We start from the raw sequence: 17637 nt of genomic DNA, 5'->3' as shown, positions 1-17637 counted from the left end.
TCGATAATTATCATTTAAATTCTCAACAATTATCATTTGCAACTAAATTCTCAACTCTCTCTTAAATAAAATTAACAACACAGTATATATATAACTTCTCAAATATAAATCATTTGCCAAAATTTTAACATACAATACTAAAAAATTACTGCATTTTATTTGCCAAAATTATAACATACAACACTAAAATACTACTGCATTTTATTAATTTTTTATAGAGCTGAATTACAAAAATAAAAGGTTACATAATTAAATTTATTTGGCTAATAATGCTATGTCCACATCCTAACAATTGATGTATTACATGATCAATAAGCCCAATAAAGTACAAAATACGGACATACAAAACATCAAACATCCTAAGACACACACCACATTACATACCAAATATTAAATACCAATTCCTATTACATGAACACAACCAAAAAATTTTACATTACACATCAAAGAAGGGTGGACACTATTTGCACTATCCATATCTAATGCCTTATATAAGTCTTGATTAGTAACTCTAGTTAAATGACATAGAAAATCATGTCACTTGACCCCATGACCAGATTCGGATTCATCCTTAAAAAGATTAGCATCATCAGATTCATCAAATTCGAGCTTCAATGACCTTCTCAACCTCTTCAAGGGAGGCTTTTCCTTTTTCTAATCCTGAGCACAACATATTCCTAATTTCAAAAAATTCATTAAAATTTAAATGAAATCAAGGCAAATTAATACAAATAGGTATAAAAAACCAAATAATAAAAATTAACACATTGTATAAGCAAATAAACACATCAACACCTCACTTTCATCAACTTGATCACATGAATTATCTGAGTGATCACTTTCATTTCACATCTCTCTCACAACATCAGCAGATTTTTTTAAAAGGGCACTTTTATAGCACATACAATATAATAACTTCAATTAACATGATAAAAAAAATGGGGAAGGATGAGTATATCTAGCAGTATACAGCTGAGAAATTTGAATCTTAAAATAGATCAACTTTTTAATTTGGAAGGAAGAAGAAAAAAAAAACCACCAATAGATATTTAAAACTGAACATTCAAAACACACAGGAGTGAACACAATATAAACCTTAGATTAGTCTCCACCTACTACCGTCCGATATCTAATCCAAAATCTTCATGGCCGCCACTATCAGATCGATGAATCAGAAGGACAGACTTGGATCCCTATACACTAACCTAATACCAGGAGAAAAATATAGTAGAGGTGTAAAAAATAGCACGTAAATCAAGACAGCTCCCTCTAAACTCGTAACATAATAGTGTCAGATATATATATATCAGAGAAATGTAGCAAAAATTTCACATGAGATAATAGGGAGAGAAGATGAAGAAAGATAAAAAAAATCATAATTCCCAAGACAGCAGAGGAAGATCAAACAAAGAAATAGAAGAGAAATAGAAAAAGAAGAAAGAGAAATAGAAGACCAAAAGAAAGGAAGAGGAAGGGCATATAATGAGCACATTCAGTATTAGTTTAAATATTTTAATTTTAATAGGCGTACAACATATTTTTTATATTTAATACAAGATAGAGCATATTCCCAATAAAAAATATGTCAAGGTGATCTCTTCTAGAAAAAGTAGTTTTTTGACAATTTATTTAAAATATTATTACCCTAATAGAAATCGATTTGTCAACTATTCTCTTCCAATCTTCATTAGCACATTATAAACAATTATTCACTTAAGATTAATAAAAAAATAAATAAAGAAATAAAGAAAACAAAACAAAATAAAGCTAAAAAGAATAAGAAAGTAATTAGGTATGCATCGTTACTTAGTTTCTTTAAAAGGAATTGAAGCAATAGTAACAAAATCATGGAAGGTCAAAGAATTATGTTTTCAATTATTGTCAACATAGTATATATGTTACACCTACTAACATCCAATATCTAATCCAAGATCTTCATGGCCGCCACTATCAGATCAAAAAATCAGAAGGACAAACTTGGAACCCTATAACCTAACCTAATAGCAAGAGAGAAATATAGCAAAGAGGTGTTAAAAATAGCACGTAAATCAAGACAGCCCCCTCATAAACTCTAACCTAATAGTGTTAGATATATACCTCAGATAGATGTAGCAAAAATTCCACGAGATAACAGGGAGAGAAGATGAATAAAGATAAGAAAAAATTGCAATTCCCAAGACAGCAGAAGAAGAGCAAACAAAGAAAGAGAAGAGGAATAGAAAAGAAAGAAGGAGAAATAGAAGACCAAAAGGAAGGAAGAGGAAAGGCATACAAAGAGCACATCTAATATTTCAAATATTATAATTTTAATAGGCGTACAACATATTTTTAATATTTAACGCAAGATAGAGCATATTTCCAATGAAAAATATGTCAAGGTGATCTCTTCTAAAAAAAATAGATATAGACAATTTATTTAGAATATTATTACCTTGATAGAGACTAATTTGTCAACAATTCTCTTCTTATCCTTATTAGCACATTATAAACAATTATTCACTTAAGACTAGTAAAAGAAAGAAATAAAAAAAAAAAAACAAAACAAAATAAAACTAAAAAGATTAAGAAAATAATTAGGTATGCATTGTTACTTAGTTCTTTTAAAAGGAATTGAAGCAACACTAACAAAATCATGGAAAGCCAAGCCAAAACGTTATTTGTTTTCAATTATCATCAAAATAGTATATAGGTTACACCTACTAACGTGTGATATCTAATTCGAGATCTTTAATCTAACAATATATTTTTAAATTACACAAGCATGCAGTTATATCAATAAAAAAAATTAACACTTAAAAGAAAATTTCAATTTTTTTTTACCAACAGATCACAATTAAAGAAGGTTGATTTCATATTTATTTGAAACAAAATCAAAGAAACCCTAGAAAGAAGAGAAGAATACCTCATACATGGATATCACACATAAATTAACACACATTTATATGTTGTAAAAAGAAGATAGAGTCTAGAACGTTGTTGCTTACCTTTTTTCATTAATGCTGCTTGAAGTTCAGGAAGACCATCATTGTCACTGTAGCAATTAATAGATCGTCCACACAAGTTTTGCACCTTATCCAATGGCTTCTTTCGATGGCTGCGAATAAAACCACACCCGTAAAATGTTCAAGACCCCATTGTCATTAGAGAAAACAGAAGCACCATGCATATGTGTGGGAAAAAAAACATAGTTGGACCTCAATATAAAGGAAAAAAAATATAGAACAATTAGTTCATGTGTATGTACTCAAAACACATCGAACAAAATCTCAAGAAAACAAAATGGACCAATAAAGATAAACATAAAAAAATTATTGCAACTAAAATAACAATAAATTCATATAGTTTGAATTAATTTTAGACATTATACTTCTATTATTGCTATAGCTTTTTTCAACAATAAATTGAAGAAAACAAAGGAAGACCCAATAGAGCAAGTGTCCCAATGAATACATCATTAGAAAACTTAAATCAATCTAATGCCTACTAACCTGTCGAAACTATTGGATCACCTCACAATTGCCATTATGAAAGCGAAAAAATTTCTTCTGAAATAACTCAAATAAAATAAAACTAAGCCAACTAATTACAGCTCAAATAATATAATTTTTTCATACACATCTAAAGATCGCACTAAAACTAAAATATACTTAAAACTAAACCAGGACATCTATATGCCTAAAGGTACAAACTACTAACCTGACTGAAAAGGAAAAAGATCTAACTAATAACTATTGACTATCAATTAAAAATTTCTTCTCATTTGGAGAAGTAGTTTTGGTCCAAGTCATTGGAGACCTATCCACTTCTGCCTCTGCCTCCAATCGTTTCGTTGTGTGCAACAGTTTGAGAATGCTCAAGTGGCTGAGAGCAAAGAGTCCCAAACATCTTACTCTCTAATGGAAAATTCAATGAACTGTCACATAAAAGAAAAAATCAAAAAATAAATCAAATCAACATTAATAAGCAAAATCATCAATTTTATCATTTCAAAACTAACCAAAAAAACAACATTTCCAACCTAGACATCCTGTGGGAGTTCTGAATTTCAATTTTCCGTGATGCATTTTCAACAAACTCTTTACCACAGGCTTCTATTTCTACTTCTGGTTGGGTTTCTACTCCTACAGAATTAGAACCTGAAACAATAAAACAGTTAAATTCTGACACGTATTTAATCTGCAAAAGAAGGGACAACTCACCATCCTTTCTACCAAACATGTTCTTACACGTGTCACATCTACAGTTTATGGAACATCCAACATCAGCCTTTGAAAAACAAAACATACTATCATTAGTAACTGATATTATAACTAAAACTGAAGCATTCATGATATCCTAGTAAGGATGGATGAAGACCTGAAAGCATTTACAATATTTCTTTTGGCAGAACGATTTCTTACAGTTACATCCTCTCTTGTGGCGTGATAGTGCTGGAGTTTTGTTTGGGTCATTATGAAAGTGAAAAAAAAATTAAATCAATAAAATTTTAGAAAGTGTGTATGAGTATTTAATAGCTCAATAGTTCAGTGTACATTATAGAAAATTTAGTATTAAAATCAACGAAAAATTACAAAACTCAGATTTAACTACACAAAAATGCTCCGAATAAGTTTGAAATCGCCATGGAAACACACAAACCCCAGTGGAAAATCAGAAACACAATTGCAAACCCTAATAAAATTCCTGCATACTGAAAATGAACCTAACAGAAAATCGAAAAAGAATCTCTCTTCATGAAGACAGAGTTCAGAAAAAGAATCAAAATTATTCAAGGCTACTATAGATTACATATTAGAAAACCAAATTCAATATGATGCCTACAATTTCTAGGATATTCGGAGAGCAATTGAAGTGTTTTCATATGGAGTGTATATAGCTCTTATTATGTGATCTTTCAAATATAAAAGGGTACCTGATCAGCAGAGAAAATGGCCCAAGCTAAGGGCTTGTTGAAGAGAACACTTCCCCTAACCAAACTCACAACACAACGAAGTCCTTGAATCAAAGAGTATCCAGCAGCCAAACCGTTAGCAACTACCAAGAATCTGCAAAGTTTTTTAATCCATCAAAAACTAATGAATTAGGACAACAAAACATGTAACACTTTTATTGCTAGAAATTAACATAGAACATAGATTAATAGATACTTACACCAAAGCCTTAACATCAGTGAATTCAGCTTCCTTCTCAAAGGAGAAAACCACCTTCACTTGTGAATCAGTTCCAATAAGAACAGCTGCAACAACTCCAAGACCAAGAATCATAAACCTTAACACCAACTCAGGTATCTTGATCCTCTTATCCAACAATTTCATATTTGTGTTATGGTACACTGGAACTGTTTCAGGACTAACACCTACACCCAAATAACTCATTTTCTCTAGACACTAATAATGCAAAAGAAAACAATGGATATGAACACCAACCACTAAATTCTTCATCACTTAAATAGACACGGGTTTTAGTTCAACACCCCAGAAAAACAGAAAGGAAAAAAAGATTCAAACAAGGAAAAAAGAAATAAATAAGTCAAGATGACTTGTAATAAAGGCCATAAATAAACCTATCAATCTGCAAACTTTCATAAAAAACCAGAGTTTTGTACCTTTGTTGGAAATCCAGGAGTCCAATCCATGGCATGTTTAAACGACTCAAATTTAGACTTTGCCATTTCAACCATTTTCCACCAACATCTGTAGTTGTAAAAATCAAAAAGTCAACTATCTTTGGTCACCAACACAAAATCTGAGCCAAAAAACCAAAGATCCTTCCTTTCGGGATCGAAAATGCAATATGACACTCAGACACGACCAATCCAAAAAAAGCTTAAATTAAATAAAACGAAAGCACTTGCAAAGGATAAAAAACCAAAGAATCAGAGAAATAGAATAAGCACGAATACAAATTAAGCTCTTTGTCCTAATACATGACTCAAGTAACACAATAAGCACGAATAAGCTACAACAGAATAACAACCCACGCTACTTACCCGAATCGGCTAATCGGCTATGTTCAACTCGCCTTTTCAATTTCTGACTTTGACTACTTGAGCTGCAACCAACGAAATTAGGTTAGTTTCCTTGGCGTTAAATTGAATGAAACAACAAAAATGAAGAAAAAGTAGCAACCACTGAAAACAACATACAAACCAGATTGTGGAGATCGAATTTGAAGACCTAGGGTTTCAAAGACACAACGCCAAAGATGACCACGCTCAGAGATCAAGACATCTATTCTCTTCTCTCAGAATCCACTCCCAAAAATGGGATCTCATCTCTGTAAACCCTTACCTACCACCACCCCAACGCTTTGAACTCCAACTACCCAAAGCGCAGAGACAAGCAGAATGCACCCGACCACATATAAATCGTAATCCAGAGAGATACATCAACCACCACCAGAGAGGAGATCCAACTCAGATGGATAGCAAACCCCATCGAGAGAGAACCAAGGGAAGAAAGGAGTGTGGGGTTTTTTTGAGATGTAGTGGGCAGAAGAGGGGCGCGTCAACTAAAGAAGAGAGAAGAGAAGGGGGAAAGCTGAGATGATAGAGAAACGCGTGAAGGGTTACTACGTTTTATTGTTTTTTTAACTCAAATGAATGTGAGGCTGACGCGTGGCTTCTGAAGCCACGGCTATTATACAAGTAGTAGATACTTGAGTAAAGGGTCTTTGACATGTAAAGCTATTGTTTATTTATTCACGACGCCTACAAACTACAATAAATAAATTATTGAATGGAGACACTAGGCGTGCAAACACGTTCTCGCCTACGGCAGCAACATTAATGTATGTGTTAGGTGGCTGAACCCAAAATTGAGCAACTCAAAGACGAAAATGTTTGTTAGCATGTGTGTATTTTGATAAACGTCTACAAATATTTTTACATAATTAATTAATTCAGATAAAAAAGCAAAAAGCACAAACAGTCAATTATATTTAAAAAAAAAAATCACAGGTGAATCAAATAATCACGGTGGTAATAAGTTGTTGAATTCGTTGTTAATTATAATTTGTGTAGATACATATGTAAGTATGCATACAGTTCCCTCTTTCCTCTAATTATATCATATCTACTATAATTTGGAGAGTAAAATGACTTTTTATCCAAATTCTACCAACGTAGTGGCTCTGCGAAGCCAGAATTTTATTTTATTTCTTAAATTTTTTTTATCCTTTCATTTCTTCCTCAATCTGTTGCTCATTTTTTATGTTTAGTTTTAAAATTTTAAACGTTTTTTTCTGATTTAAAGAAAAAACGGATAATGTAAATAGATCATGAATCCAATCGAAAATAAAAAAAAAAAAAAGCCAAAAGTACAATTTTAACAGCCCATTTATTCATTTAAGCCATCAATTTTTGGTCAAAGTTTGTAGCTACAATTTTAGCCACGATTAATTAATCGTTATATATATATATATATTTGTATATATTTAAAAATATATCTAAATTTTATAAAATTTTAAAAGTAAATAATTTTTAACTAGTAAAATATATTTTATGTCAAATTTAATAGTAAAATAATTTACACAATTAATTTTAAATTTAAATAGTCAACTTAATATTTTAAATTGCACATCTAAACAGTTTTAAAATAAAAAGTTAAAACATAAATAAAAAATTTAATCAAATAACATATTGTTTATGTTGCCAAAAAGCATATTCGATTGCTAAGAATAAAAAATAAAACATTTTAATATGTATCAATTGTATATACTTGGATTGTACTGATATTTAATTTCATGTTATTATCAAGTTAGCAAAAATAACTTTTTTTTTACCCTATTTCTTAAATACTTATTCATAAGAAAAATTTAATTGGGTTATGAGGATTCTTTCTTAAACACTTTTAAGAAAAATTTAATATAAAAAATTTAATTATTTTTATCCATAAGAATATGGAAATTCTTTCTTGTGACCAGCCACGAAATCAAACGGTTGCAAGAGGTGGGAAAGGAGTTCTTTGCCCTACCTCAGAAGGAGAAAGAGCCTTATGCTAATGCTAATGACTCTTCTAATGAGAACTTTGAAGGTTATGGGACAAAGATGACCAAGAACCATGAAGAGAAGGTAGAGTTGGTTGACTATTTTTTCCATATGATGGCTCCTTCTTCTAAGGCCAACTATGACAAGTGGCTCAAAAACCCTCCTTCCTATAGGTTCGTGATTAATAAACTTAATTGATTAATTATTAATAATGCCGGATTATTTAATTAATTCATAACATACAAGAAGTATGAGTTATTTTATATAGTAACGGCTAGTAGATTAACACCAACCAAATAATTGAGCCTATTTGCAAAATGTTTAATATCTATCCATTAGATAATTTAGTGTTTGTTTAATATCTATCCTGATTACCAGCATAGTATACTTTTAAGGTGTGTCATAGTGAGAAGGTGATGCGTAGAAGGTGACTGCTGATAAATGGGTCATGCTTAACATTTTTTCTTTAATTTATTTATTAACTATATTTACGAAATTTAAATATTTTTAACTTTATTCTCAAAATATTTATTTCATTATTGTACCTCTATTACTTCAATTTAAATTTTAAATCCTAATGTCCTTCAAATTTTTTCCACCACTATTTGCTAATACTTGTGCTTAACTAATTTTTTTTAATTAATTTGTTAACAAAATTAAAAATTTTTTAACATATTTCAACTCTAATCTCAAGTATTTTTAAATTCATTAAATTTTCGGTGGTACATTTTAATTTTAAATTTTTAAACTTAATTTCCAAAAAAAAAATTTTCACCGCAATCTACTTTCATATGACTTCTTATGCCATTAGAGAATTGGCACACAAATTGCAATACATAATACTTTATTAACATCAAATATAATCTAATTACAACATTAAATTCAGCAAAATACACATAGCACCTACTTCTAATCAGTACATTAGTCATCTAAACTGTTATTATAACTCGCAAACTCACTAACTAGCAGTGCTAAGAACATTTTATTTATATGAAAAAGAATCAGCTAACCGTAAATCTACTCTTATCATGAAGAACCATTTTTTTTTATTTTTTTTTCTCTCACCTATTAAATCATTACTACTCCAAACTTTAGTCCAAAAATACACCTAAGGTAGTGATTGTCAAAAATAAATGCTCAATATTTTTTATTTTTCATTATTTTTAAAAAATATTTTCTTGCATTCTCGAACTCTAATCATATCTATTTTGCATTACAAAACAATAAATATCACCATCGAACTTATAGGAAAAAAAAGCCCAAATCCACATATCCTTAACCAACACTTAACTGTGACCCACATACCAAGTTACTTTCCACACACTTTTTACATGTCACCTTCTCATTATGATACACCTTAAAAGTATACCATGCATGGTATTAAATTGATAAAAAAAATTTTATTAATATTTTTTTTATTTTTTAATGTATTTAATAAATTTTTAATAACAAAAATAAAAATTCTAAAAAATATAAAAAAATTATTTTTTAAAAAATTATAATTTATATATTTTTAATTTTTTTTAAAAAAAGATATTTTTATATAATAAAAAAATATTTTTATATTATTATACTCAAATATAATTAATAAATAAAAAAAATTTGTATAAAATATATATACAAATATAAAATAATTTTTATTTTTTTATAAAATTTTTTTAAAAAAATAACTCAATTTTTTTTATTGAAAGTTCATCTAAACAAATCCTTGATTATGTAATGTAATTTGTACTCAATTTTATGGATGGGTGACAGGGAAGTGACAGAAGAATACAACAAAGAGATGTTAAGGTTGACAAATGAGGCTTTAGAGCTTTTGTGGGAAGGGTTAGAGTTAGAGAAAAAAGCATTGAAGTCAAGTTTGGGAGATGAAAAAATATAACTAGAGATGAAGATTAACATGTATCCACCATGCATGCCCACAACCTGAACTTGCACTGGGAGTAGAGCCTCACACTGATATGTCAGCAATTACCTTGCTTGTCCCAAATAAAGTTTCTGGCCTTCAAGTTTGGAAGGACAACAAATGGGTCCCCGTTGATTATACTTGCAAAATGCAATCTTTGTTCATATATAAACACCAAAAAAACTAAATGTATATCAAAAATCAATCATTAAATTAATTATTATGTATTTATATATAAATATATTATTTAATTAATTTTTAATTTATATTTTATATTTTAATATATATTTTTACTGATAATTAATTTTTAATTTATACTTAATATATATAGGTGACTTCTGTAATGATATATTTTTCTTAAAAATAGTTATGATGACTATGTTTTGACAGAATAAAACAAAATGTATGTGGTGCATACAATTTTCAATGAATGTTTGACCAAATAAAAAATTTCATGCATTTTATTTGGTTTTATCCTGCCAAAACATAATCATCATAGTCATTTTTAAAAAAGTTACCACAAAAATCACATGTGAAGATATATAATATATATTTAAAAAAAGTTGGGCCATCACTATATAATTTTTGGGGGTTTGTGGGAGCTACTAAGCAATGGAAAGTACAAGAGTGTTTTGCATAGAAGCTTGGTGAGCAAGGAACGCAAATGTATATGCCATGGGTAGTTTTCCAAAATAAAGTTAACTATGATAAATCAATTCATTTTATTTTATTTAATAATAAGACATGTCAAAAAGATAATTTGCCTTTTAATTTAGAAAGAATTAAGTAGAATTCACTAATAACAAAGAATTGATATATACATTTCCAACATGCATGCCAAAATCTCTCGGAAGTTAAAATGTGAGTATGCACAACATATTTTTTTTTCAATTTTGCTTTATACACTTTTTTTTCTCTTAGAAATAATTAATAAAAATTAAATTTCAAACCGTCACAAAAACTCGAACACCACATGGTGAATTATTTGTCCTAAAAATTTACGCAAAATAAATAAATACTAATCTAACATTTTTCAAACACTAAATTATAGTAGTATACTCAAGTAGGACACGTTTTCGTATTTTTTTTTACCAATTATTGACACACATATATATATATATTTTATTGTCAATAATTTATTACTTAATTATCACATGAGTTGTCACTGAATAATTTAGAATATTATTTGTTCTTATTTATCCTAAGAAGTAAGAACACAGAAAATAATAGTTATGAACAAGAAATAAAGATAGAATAATCATTTATCATACAATCGATGATTATCAACTTTAAAAATACATCAACATACTCTCTTCTTCAATTTTTTGGTGCGAAATATATAACTAACCCTATCTTGGCCCTGAGACAGTCTGTGAAGATATGTAAGAAACTAAAGCAGCTTGAGAGCCACCACTTGTCATGCTTGAAGAATTATTATTCACTTCTCTTCTTCCTCCTTCGTTATCGTTATTCTCCTCACTTATCATCGAAGCCTCCGTAAACCTACGACCATAAAACCTTAAAAAGTTCAAAGACTCCATCTTTGGTTGCGGCAATGCCATACCACCTTCCAACATCCCAACAACCGCCGCCATGTTCGGCCTCAACGCCGGTTCTTCATGAACACAGCACAACGCAATCCGCACAAGCTTCTCCACCTCTTCGTTCGTCACGCGCCCTTCTAATCTCGGATCAGCAAGATCCACGTAGTTCCCTTCTTCATGCTTCTCCAATGCTAACAAAGGGAAATAAAGCAATCCTGACGTCGAAGATGACGAAGAATTACTATCCTCGTCTATACTATGATTTCTTGATTTAAAATAACAATTTTTTCTTCCGCTTATAAGTTCGAGAAGAACCATACCATAACTATACACATCAGTTTTTTCTGTGATGGCGGAATTTGTGAGCCATTCTGGAGCGAGGTATCCACGTGTACCTCGCATTGTTGTGAACAATCCAGATTGTTCGGGACTAAGAAGTTTTGATAATCCAAAATCCGATATCTTAACTTGAAAATGATTATGTAAAAGAATATTTTCAGGTTTGATATCGCAGTGAATAATTTTATGCTCACACCCACCATGAAGATAGGCAAGACCACGCGCCGTCCCCAATGCCACGTCATATCTCTCTTGCCACTCCAATGGTGGCCCTCCACCGAACAAAGTTCGGTCGAGGGAACCAAGATTCATGTACTCATACACCAAAAACCGATGCCTCCCTTGGACACAAAAGCCTTTTAATTTGACAAGATTGACATGATGGATGTTTCCAATGACAGCAATTTCTGTGCAAAAGTCTTTCTTCCCTTGAACTCCTATGTTGACTATTTTCTTGACCGCCACGACGGCATTGTCGGAGAGAACTCCTTTGTACACCGTACCAAAACCACCGGAGCCGATCAGAGTCTTGAAATCATCGGTGGCCTTTTTGAGTTCGTCGTAGTCGAATCTTCGAGGCAAACCCGGGATGTAGAAGGCATCAAGGTCCCCGGAAGAATGAGGATTATTGTTGGGTTTTCCGAGTTCCAAATCTTGTTTTCTTTTGGAAATTTTAATAGATCTTCTCCACAAGAAGAAAAGCAAGGCCATCAAGAGAGCGAAGCCTGTGATCGGCAATAACACTGTGGCCACCACCGGAAAGCCTCCTCCGCCATCTTCAACATCTCTCGTATCATCATTGGTGGTTGTGGATCCTATAGAAACCTTGATGAAGCCAAACATGTCTTGATTGGCTCCATCGTTACTTGACAAAATTGACCCCAACTCGTTTTCAATCACATAGCATGAACCGGATGAGTTTTTATAGAAGACTCCCAAGCATGAACAATTCTTGGAACATTGGTCTTGACATAATGATAAATCCACACTGTCCATAACAGGATCGGTGTAGATATTGTTAAAGTAGTCCAAACCATTTCCAAGATTCAAGAATGAAACAATGGAAGAAGCAGAATTTGATTGGTTGTTGTTGTTGTGGTAACTATCATTATTAGAACCATCACAAGAATATGGAAAGGAGTAAGAACCGTTGCTTGGAACACAACCACCGGAATTGCCTGAACCTACATGAAAATTCTGGGGACAAGAACAAACAGGTGATGATGATGAAGAAGAAGAAGATGATGATGAAGAAGAGGTATCATCATCATTGCATAAACCAACTCGGCCACAAACTAAGGGAGTTCCACAACCATCATCTGGCCCTTGAAATTCCTGCTTCCAACCGGTTCCGGAAGAAAAACTTTTGATCACAAAATGGCCAGAGTTATCCAATGTAGCTACTCGAAAATTCGACTCCGGTAAGCCTACCAGAAACACAGCAACCGTTCCATTACTTCCAAATAGGTAGAAGCCTGTTCTGTTCACAGCCATGTACTCCACCATGCTTAATGAATTCTTATACGCCTTCGTGTCCATTGAAAGTTTCCAATATGTCTGTCCAAGCCTATGTTACAAAGATATTAACGTCGCGTCAGTAAAAATAATTATTTTTTATAATTACAGTGTGAATAATTATCCAAAAAAACATAAGAAAGTTTATTGATAAGTTGATACCATTGGAGGATTGCATCAGAGGAAGTGATTGTGAGGTTGTAGTTTCCAATGGACAAGTCTGAATCTGATGAAGAACTTGACAAAGATGATCCAACAGGTAAGCTCTGGCCGATGATAATTGTGTCGGTTGGATAGCGAAAACTTTCCCAAAGAGAAACATTGGAAGGATCAAGGAGTAGGAGGTTACCCATGTCAGTGAGGACAAGCCTATCAACTTGTGATCGCAATGGTGGAGTTGACCATACAGGATTATTCCTTCCACTTTCATCAGAAATTGTTATCCCTTTAGCAGTTAGATTCATTTGGCCGGAGCTCGAGACGGCGCGGCCGCGGTTGGCGGACCAAGTGATGGTTCTTGATGCAGCATGGATTATGCAGAGATAGAAGCTGGTTTGTTGGGAACCCGGGTTGAATATTGCAGCCTTGAATGTTCCGTTTGGAGATATTAAGAAGGTTCCAGAGTCATCAATGAATTGGAGGTATGTGGCACTGAAATTTGGAGTGATGTAGGCCTTGAAGGTGTAGCCTGAGATGGTGGCAGTGGCAGTGAAGATGAGGAAGATGATTAGAAGAGAGGAAGATATTATGGAAGGTTTCATGGTGTAATAATTTGGTGAAACAATGATGAAAACAGAGGAGAATCATTAGGACATGCTTTTGGTTTAATTTTGGACTTTTGGAAAAATGTGGAATTGGTCTATTTGGAATTTCTTAATTCTTTAGTCTTAATAAATCATATTTTATGTTTACAATATTAAAAGAACTAACATATTTTATTGGATCCCGCTAGGGAGACAATGAAATATCTATACAATATATACAATGGGCTATTTATATAGTCTAAATTAAATTAAAAATAACAATAAATCCCATTTACTCTACTTCCTATCCCTAAATCAAATTACCCCCAATTTACTATTATTGACCATCCATTACCCTAACCCTCAAACACGTCACTGTCGCTCACCAGCCCCCTTCGCCGCATCACTGTCGATGGTTACCAACCCCTCTTTCGTGCACCCGCCATTCTCGCGACCCGCATCAGCTCCGACGAGAACTGCATCGGCGACCCCTATTCGCTGCCATACACCATCGCTGGCAGCATCCACATCGCACCGTCGGCGCTGAACTACCGGACCGGTGCCTTGTTGTCCAACCTTGCACATCCGTCACCGCCGACCCACCCAGCATCGCCCAGTCTTTGCGCTTGTACGCCGTGGCTGGAAGCATCCCCGTGGCACGGTTCGCAGCTGAGGATCCATGCCTTGTGTCGCCGCCTGCCGTGGACCATTCACCGGGACCAGCACGAACATCATAACCAGACCGTCGCCGACCATCCACGGTAAGTGGGTTAGTTTCTTCGTTCCGTAATTCATTATTGCTGTTGCATCTGTTCTAGAGATAGATTATGTTGCTGGGATGGTTAATTCTACATGGTGAAAATGCAATAGGTGCAGTTTTAGTATCCTGGAGCATGTGGGATGAGAAATTGGTTGAGATTGTTGCAATTGATTTAACTTTAGCGGAATGGTTTTAAAATTTTGGTATTCTTGATCATGATATTGAAACAACTGCTTGACTTAATTGTTTGCTATTTTCATATAAGCTGATTTGGTAAAGTTGGATAATTTAGTGATTTAGCCTAGTTTTGGATTAGGTGTAAGGGTCTCTCTTTTGTTGTTATTATTATTTTAGCTTTCCTTTTAATCAGTTATTTTAATTTAAAAAAATTGGTTTGATTTTCTGGGCTTGTTGATTTATGTTATTTATAATGAATTGTGATCATATTTTGTATCATGGCCTTAATATAATGAAGATGGAAATGACGAATGAAATGAGATATTTAGATGAAACAATTATGGTGGTGATTGGTTTTTGTGATGATCAGCTTTTCTTGGACTGACATAAAACGGTTTTTTGGGAAAGAAAAGAAAATCACTTGTGTTTAATATGCATCTTCTTCTCCTAGTTCAAGACGTAATTTTTAAAGAATGTGTAAGAGAATTTTTCTTGGTGGCTTGTCCTACGCTTGTTCAAAACTTAAGATATGCAACACAGCATTTGAATTAATTATTCAGTTGATTTTCTTAAGTTGTCAGGTTTTGAATTTGCAGGATGTATTTAGAATTATCTAATGAATTAAAGAAATAAAGACTATTATATACATCAAGTTCAGCTTCAATTTTTTTTGGTTGGAAAACCATGTACATATCTCTAATTTAATCTTCTTCTTGTTCCATTCAAAAAGTAAAAGTATGCTCCTTTTTTTTATTATTATTTTTGCTCTAATCACTATGATAGTAAATCATTCACTGAATAGGGTTCACCCGGTTCATTTTTCTTGTATATGCTCCTTTTTTATTTTATTTGAAGAAGTCCAAACTAGAAGTTCACTATCACACATACGACTTACTTTAATTTTTATTATGAACATATCACATAAAGAGATTAATTTTCTTATATTTGGTGTTAAATAAGTTTATTTAATTATAGAACATTTGGTCCCTAGAGCGTACTCCGAATTCGGATATTCATTCCTGGATCGACGTGGTACGGATGGTTACTTCAATAAATACTTGGATGGTTGAGTTACATTTATTACCCTACTGTTTAGGTGTGCCATGTTATTGCTTTGTGTGAATCTAATTTACCTTTATGGTTGTTGTGTTTATAATTGGAGGAGTCGGTCTCTCAGACCACTTAAATTCTTGCTGTGGAAGTCCTTTCTCTTAATGGCTCTTATGATTATTTTTTGTATTAGCATCTGTAATGACTATAAGGTTTTTTGCTCATGTTCTTATAATCTTCCTTTATTGGTTACAAACTGAATAGAAACTTGCATTGGATTTCAGAGGAACTAGCACGAGGAAGTTAGATCACCATTCGGCACCTAGCATGAGGACATTGATACAACATGCCGAAGATTTACTAAATGGGAGGAAGAACAAAGGGAGGAAGAAGTAGCGTAATAGAGTTTGACTACTGTGAATTTAATTACCTTAAGTTAAATAAATTACTTACCGCTTAGTGTCTTGGGAATTTATTTATGATGCTTTTGGAGGACTTGTTTCCAGTGGATACTTTTTTTTTTTTTAAACTTCTGTAAATCTGTTGGTGTACAGTTGTTCAGGCATGGCACACCTCCGAGTGAGTCAAAATGACCATCTATTTTGTTTATGAAAGTAACCATCCAGTTACATACTGAACCGAATACCCGGTTTGTTATGTCTTAGAATAGAGATATCTCTTTCATATTTTCAGATTTGACTTGAATCTGTTATGATTTTGGACAACATGATCAGTGTTCATGACACAAGATCCAATGATTCCTTTAGAATGCATGCTACAGGTAGTATGAGTTGAATAACACGAAGAATAACCATTCACGAATACTTTAAAAGTGAACATCCAATATCATATAGAAACGAGCATCCAACATAAATATGTAAAAATAACAATGTAATTATTTTCTAAAACGACCAGCTATATACCAAAAGACTATGTTAAATAACAATCTGAAACTTGTAACAAATTGGATAACCATGATAATCAGATCCAACATCACCATCAAGCATCAAATAAAACTAAGAATCCAAGAATAACCATCCACGTTCACAACAAAAGTGAACATCCGATTACGTACAAAAATGAACATCCAATGTATCTCAAATAATGATAACTATGTATTCACTATCTAAAATGACCCGCTACATGCCGAATGACTAGTTAGTATAGCATATAGTATAAAGTAATTTGCAACAAATTTACTAACCTTACTTGTAAGATAAAGAATAACTATCATGTCTAATCATATATATATATATATATATATATATATATATATATATATATATATATAATTCATTGAAATTAATCAAGTAAAATGGTTCATTCCAGCCAAAGTAAAATGGTTCATTGAAATAAATCAAGTATAGATTCTTGCAACAACTGCATACAAACCTGAAAACTATATCTTTATAACATAATCCCACCCTCTTCATCTACGCTTGATAATAAATGAATATGAATCAAAACCATATATACATCGAGATGAAAAATAAACGCAAGCACACCCATGTCCAACATATTCTAACTTTTGTTAAACGAGGTTAACAAAGACAAAAAAGATTGTTACAATCACACCTAAACTAAACAACAAAAAATAAAATGTAACAAATTAGCAT

General features: G+C 32.2%; 2 protein-coding genes and 1 pseudogene across 10 annotated transcripts; 1 reads left to right on the top strand and 2 right to left on the bottom strand.

Annotated features, from left to right (window-relative positions):
• Positions 1–184: 184 nt before the first annotated feature.
• LOC130946850 (CASP-like protein 2B1) lies at positions 185–6603 on the bottom strand. Of its 9 annotated transcripts, none has more exons than XM_057875727.1 (7): positions 6146–6598; positions 5990–6051; positions 5606–5693; positions 5152–5356; positions 4913–5045; positions 4019–4266; positions 3349–3913 (listed from the first exon to the last, which is right to left on the bottom strand). In XM_057875727.1, the coding sequence occupies exons 4-7, from the start codon at positions 5313–5315 to the stop codon at positions 3796–3798; spliced, it is 663 nt and encodes a 220-aa protein (XP_057731710.1). In that variant the 5' UTR covers positions 5316–5356; positions 5606–5693; positions 5990–6051; positions 6146–6598; the 3' UTR covers positions 3349–3795. The 9 variants fall into 9 exon arrangements, 4 of the variants coding, with proteins under 4 accessions (XP_057731710.1, XP_057731709.1, XP_057731711.1 ...); XM_057875726.1 differs by having other exon boundaries at positions 6150–6598; XR_009072369.1 differs by lacking the exons at positions 5606–5693; positions 5990–6051; positions 6146–6598 and adding exons at positions 185–677; positions 2985–3094 and having other exon boundaries at positions 3697–3913; positions 5152–5390.
• A 234-nt stretch (positions 6604–6837) lies between these two features.
• Positions 6838–10576, top strand: LOC130945425 (flavonol synthase 1-like; annotated as a pseudogene).
• A 527-nt stretch (positions 10577–11103) lies between these two features.
• Positions 11104–14068, bottom strand: LOC130946711 (G-type lectin S-receptor-like serine/threonine-protein kinase At5g35370). The gene is made up of 2 exons (XM_057875546.1): positions 13454–14068; positions 11104–13343 (listed from the first exon to the last, which is right to left on the bottom strand). Exons 1-2 carry the CDS (start codon positions 14050–14052, stop codon positions 11243–11245), a joined length of 2700 nt encoding a protein of 899 aa, XP_057731529.1. The 5' UTR covers positions 14053–14068; the 3' UTR covers positions 11104–11242.
• Between the last annotated feature and the right edge of the window lie 3569 nt (positions 14069–17637).

The sequence above is a fragment of the Arachis stenosperma genome, chromosome 8, assembly GCF_014773155.1.
Source record: "Arachis stenosperma cultivar V10309 chromosome 8, arast.V10309.gnm1.PFL2, whole genome shotgun sequence".
In the NCBI taxonomy this organism is placed as follows: domain Eukaryota; kingdom Viridiplantae; phylum Streptophyta; class Magnoliopsida; order Fabales; family Fabaceae; genus Arachis; species Arachis stenosperma.
The sequence above is the reverse complement of the archived record's forward strand: the minus strand, read 5'-3'. Positions and strand labels throughout refer to the sequence as shown.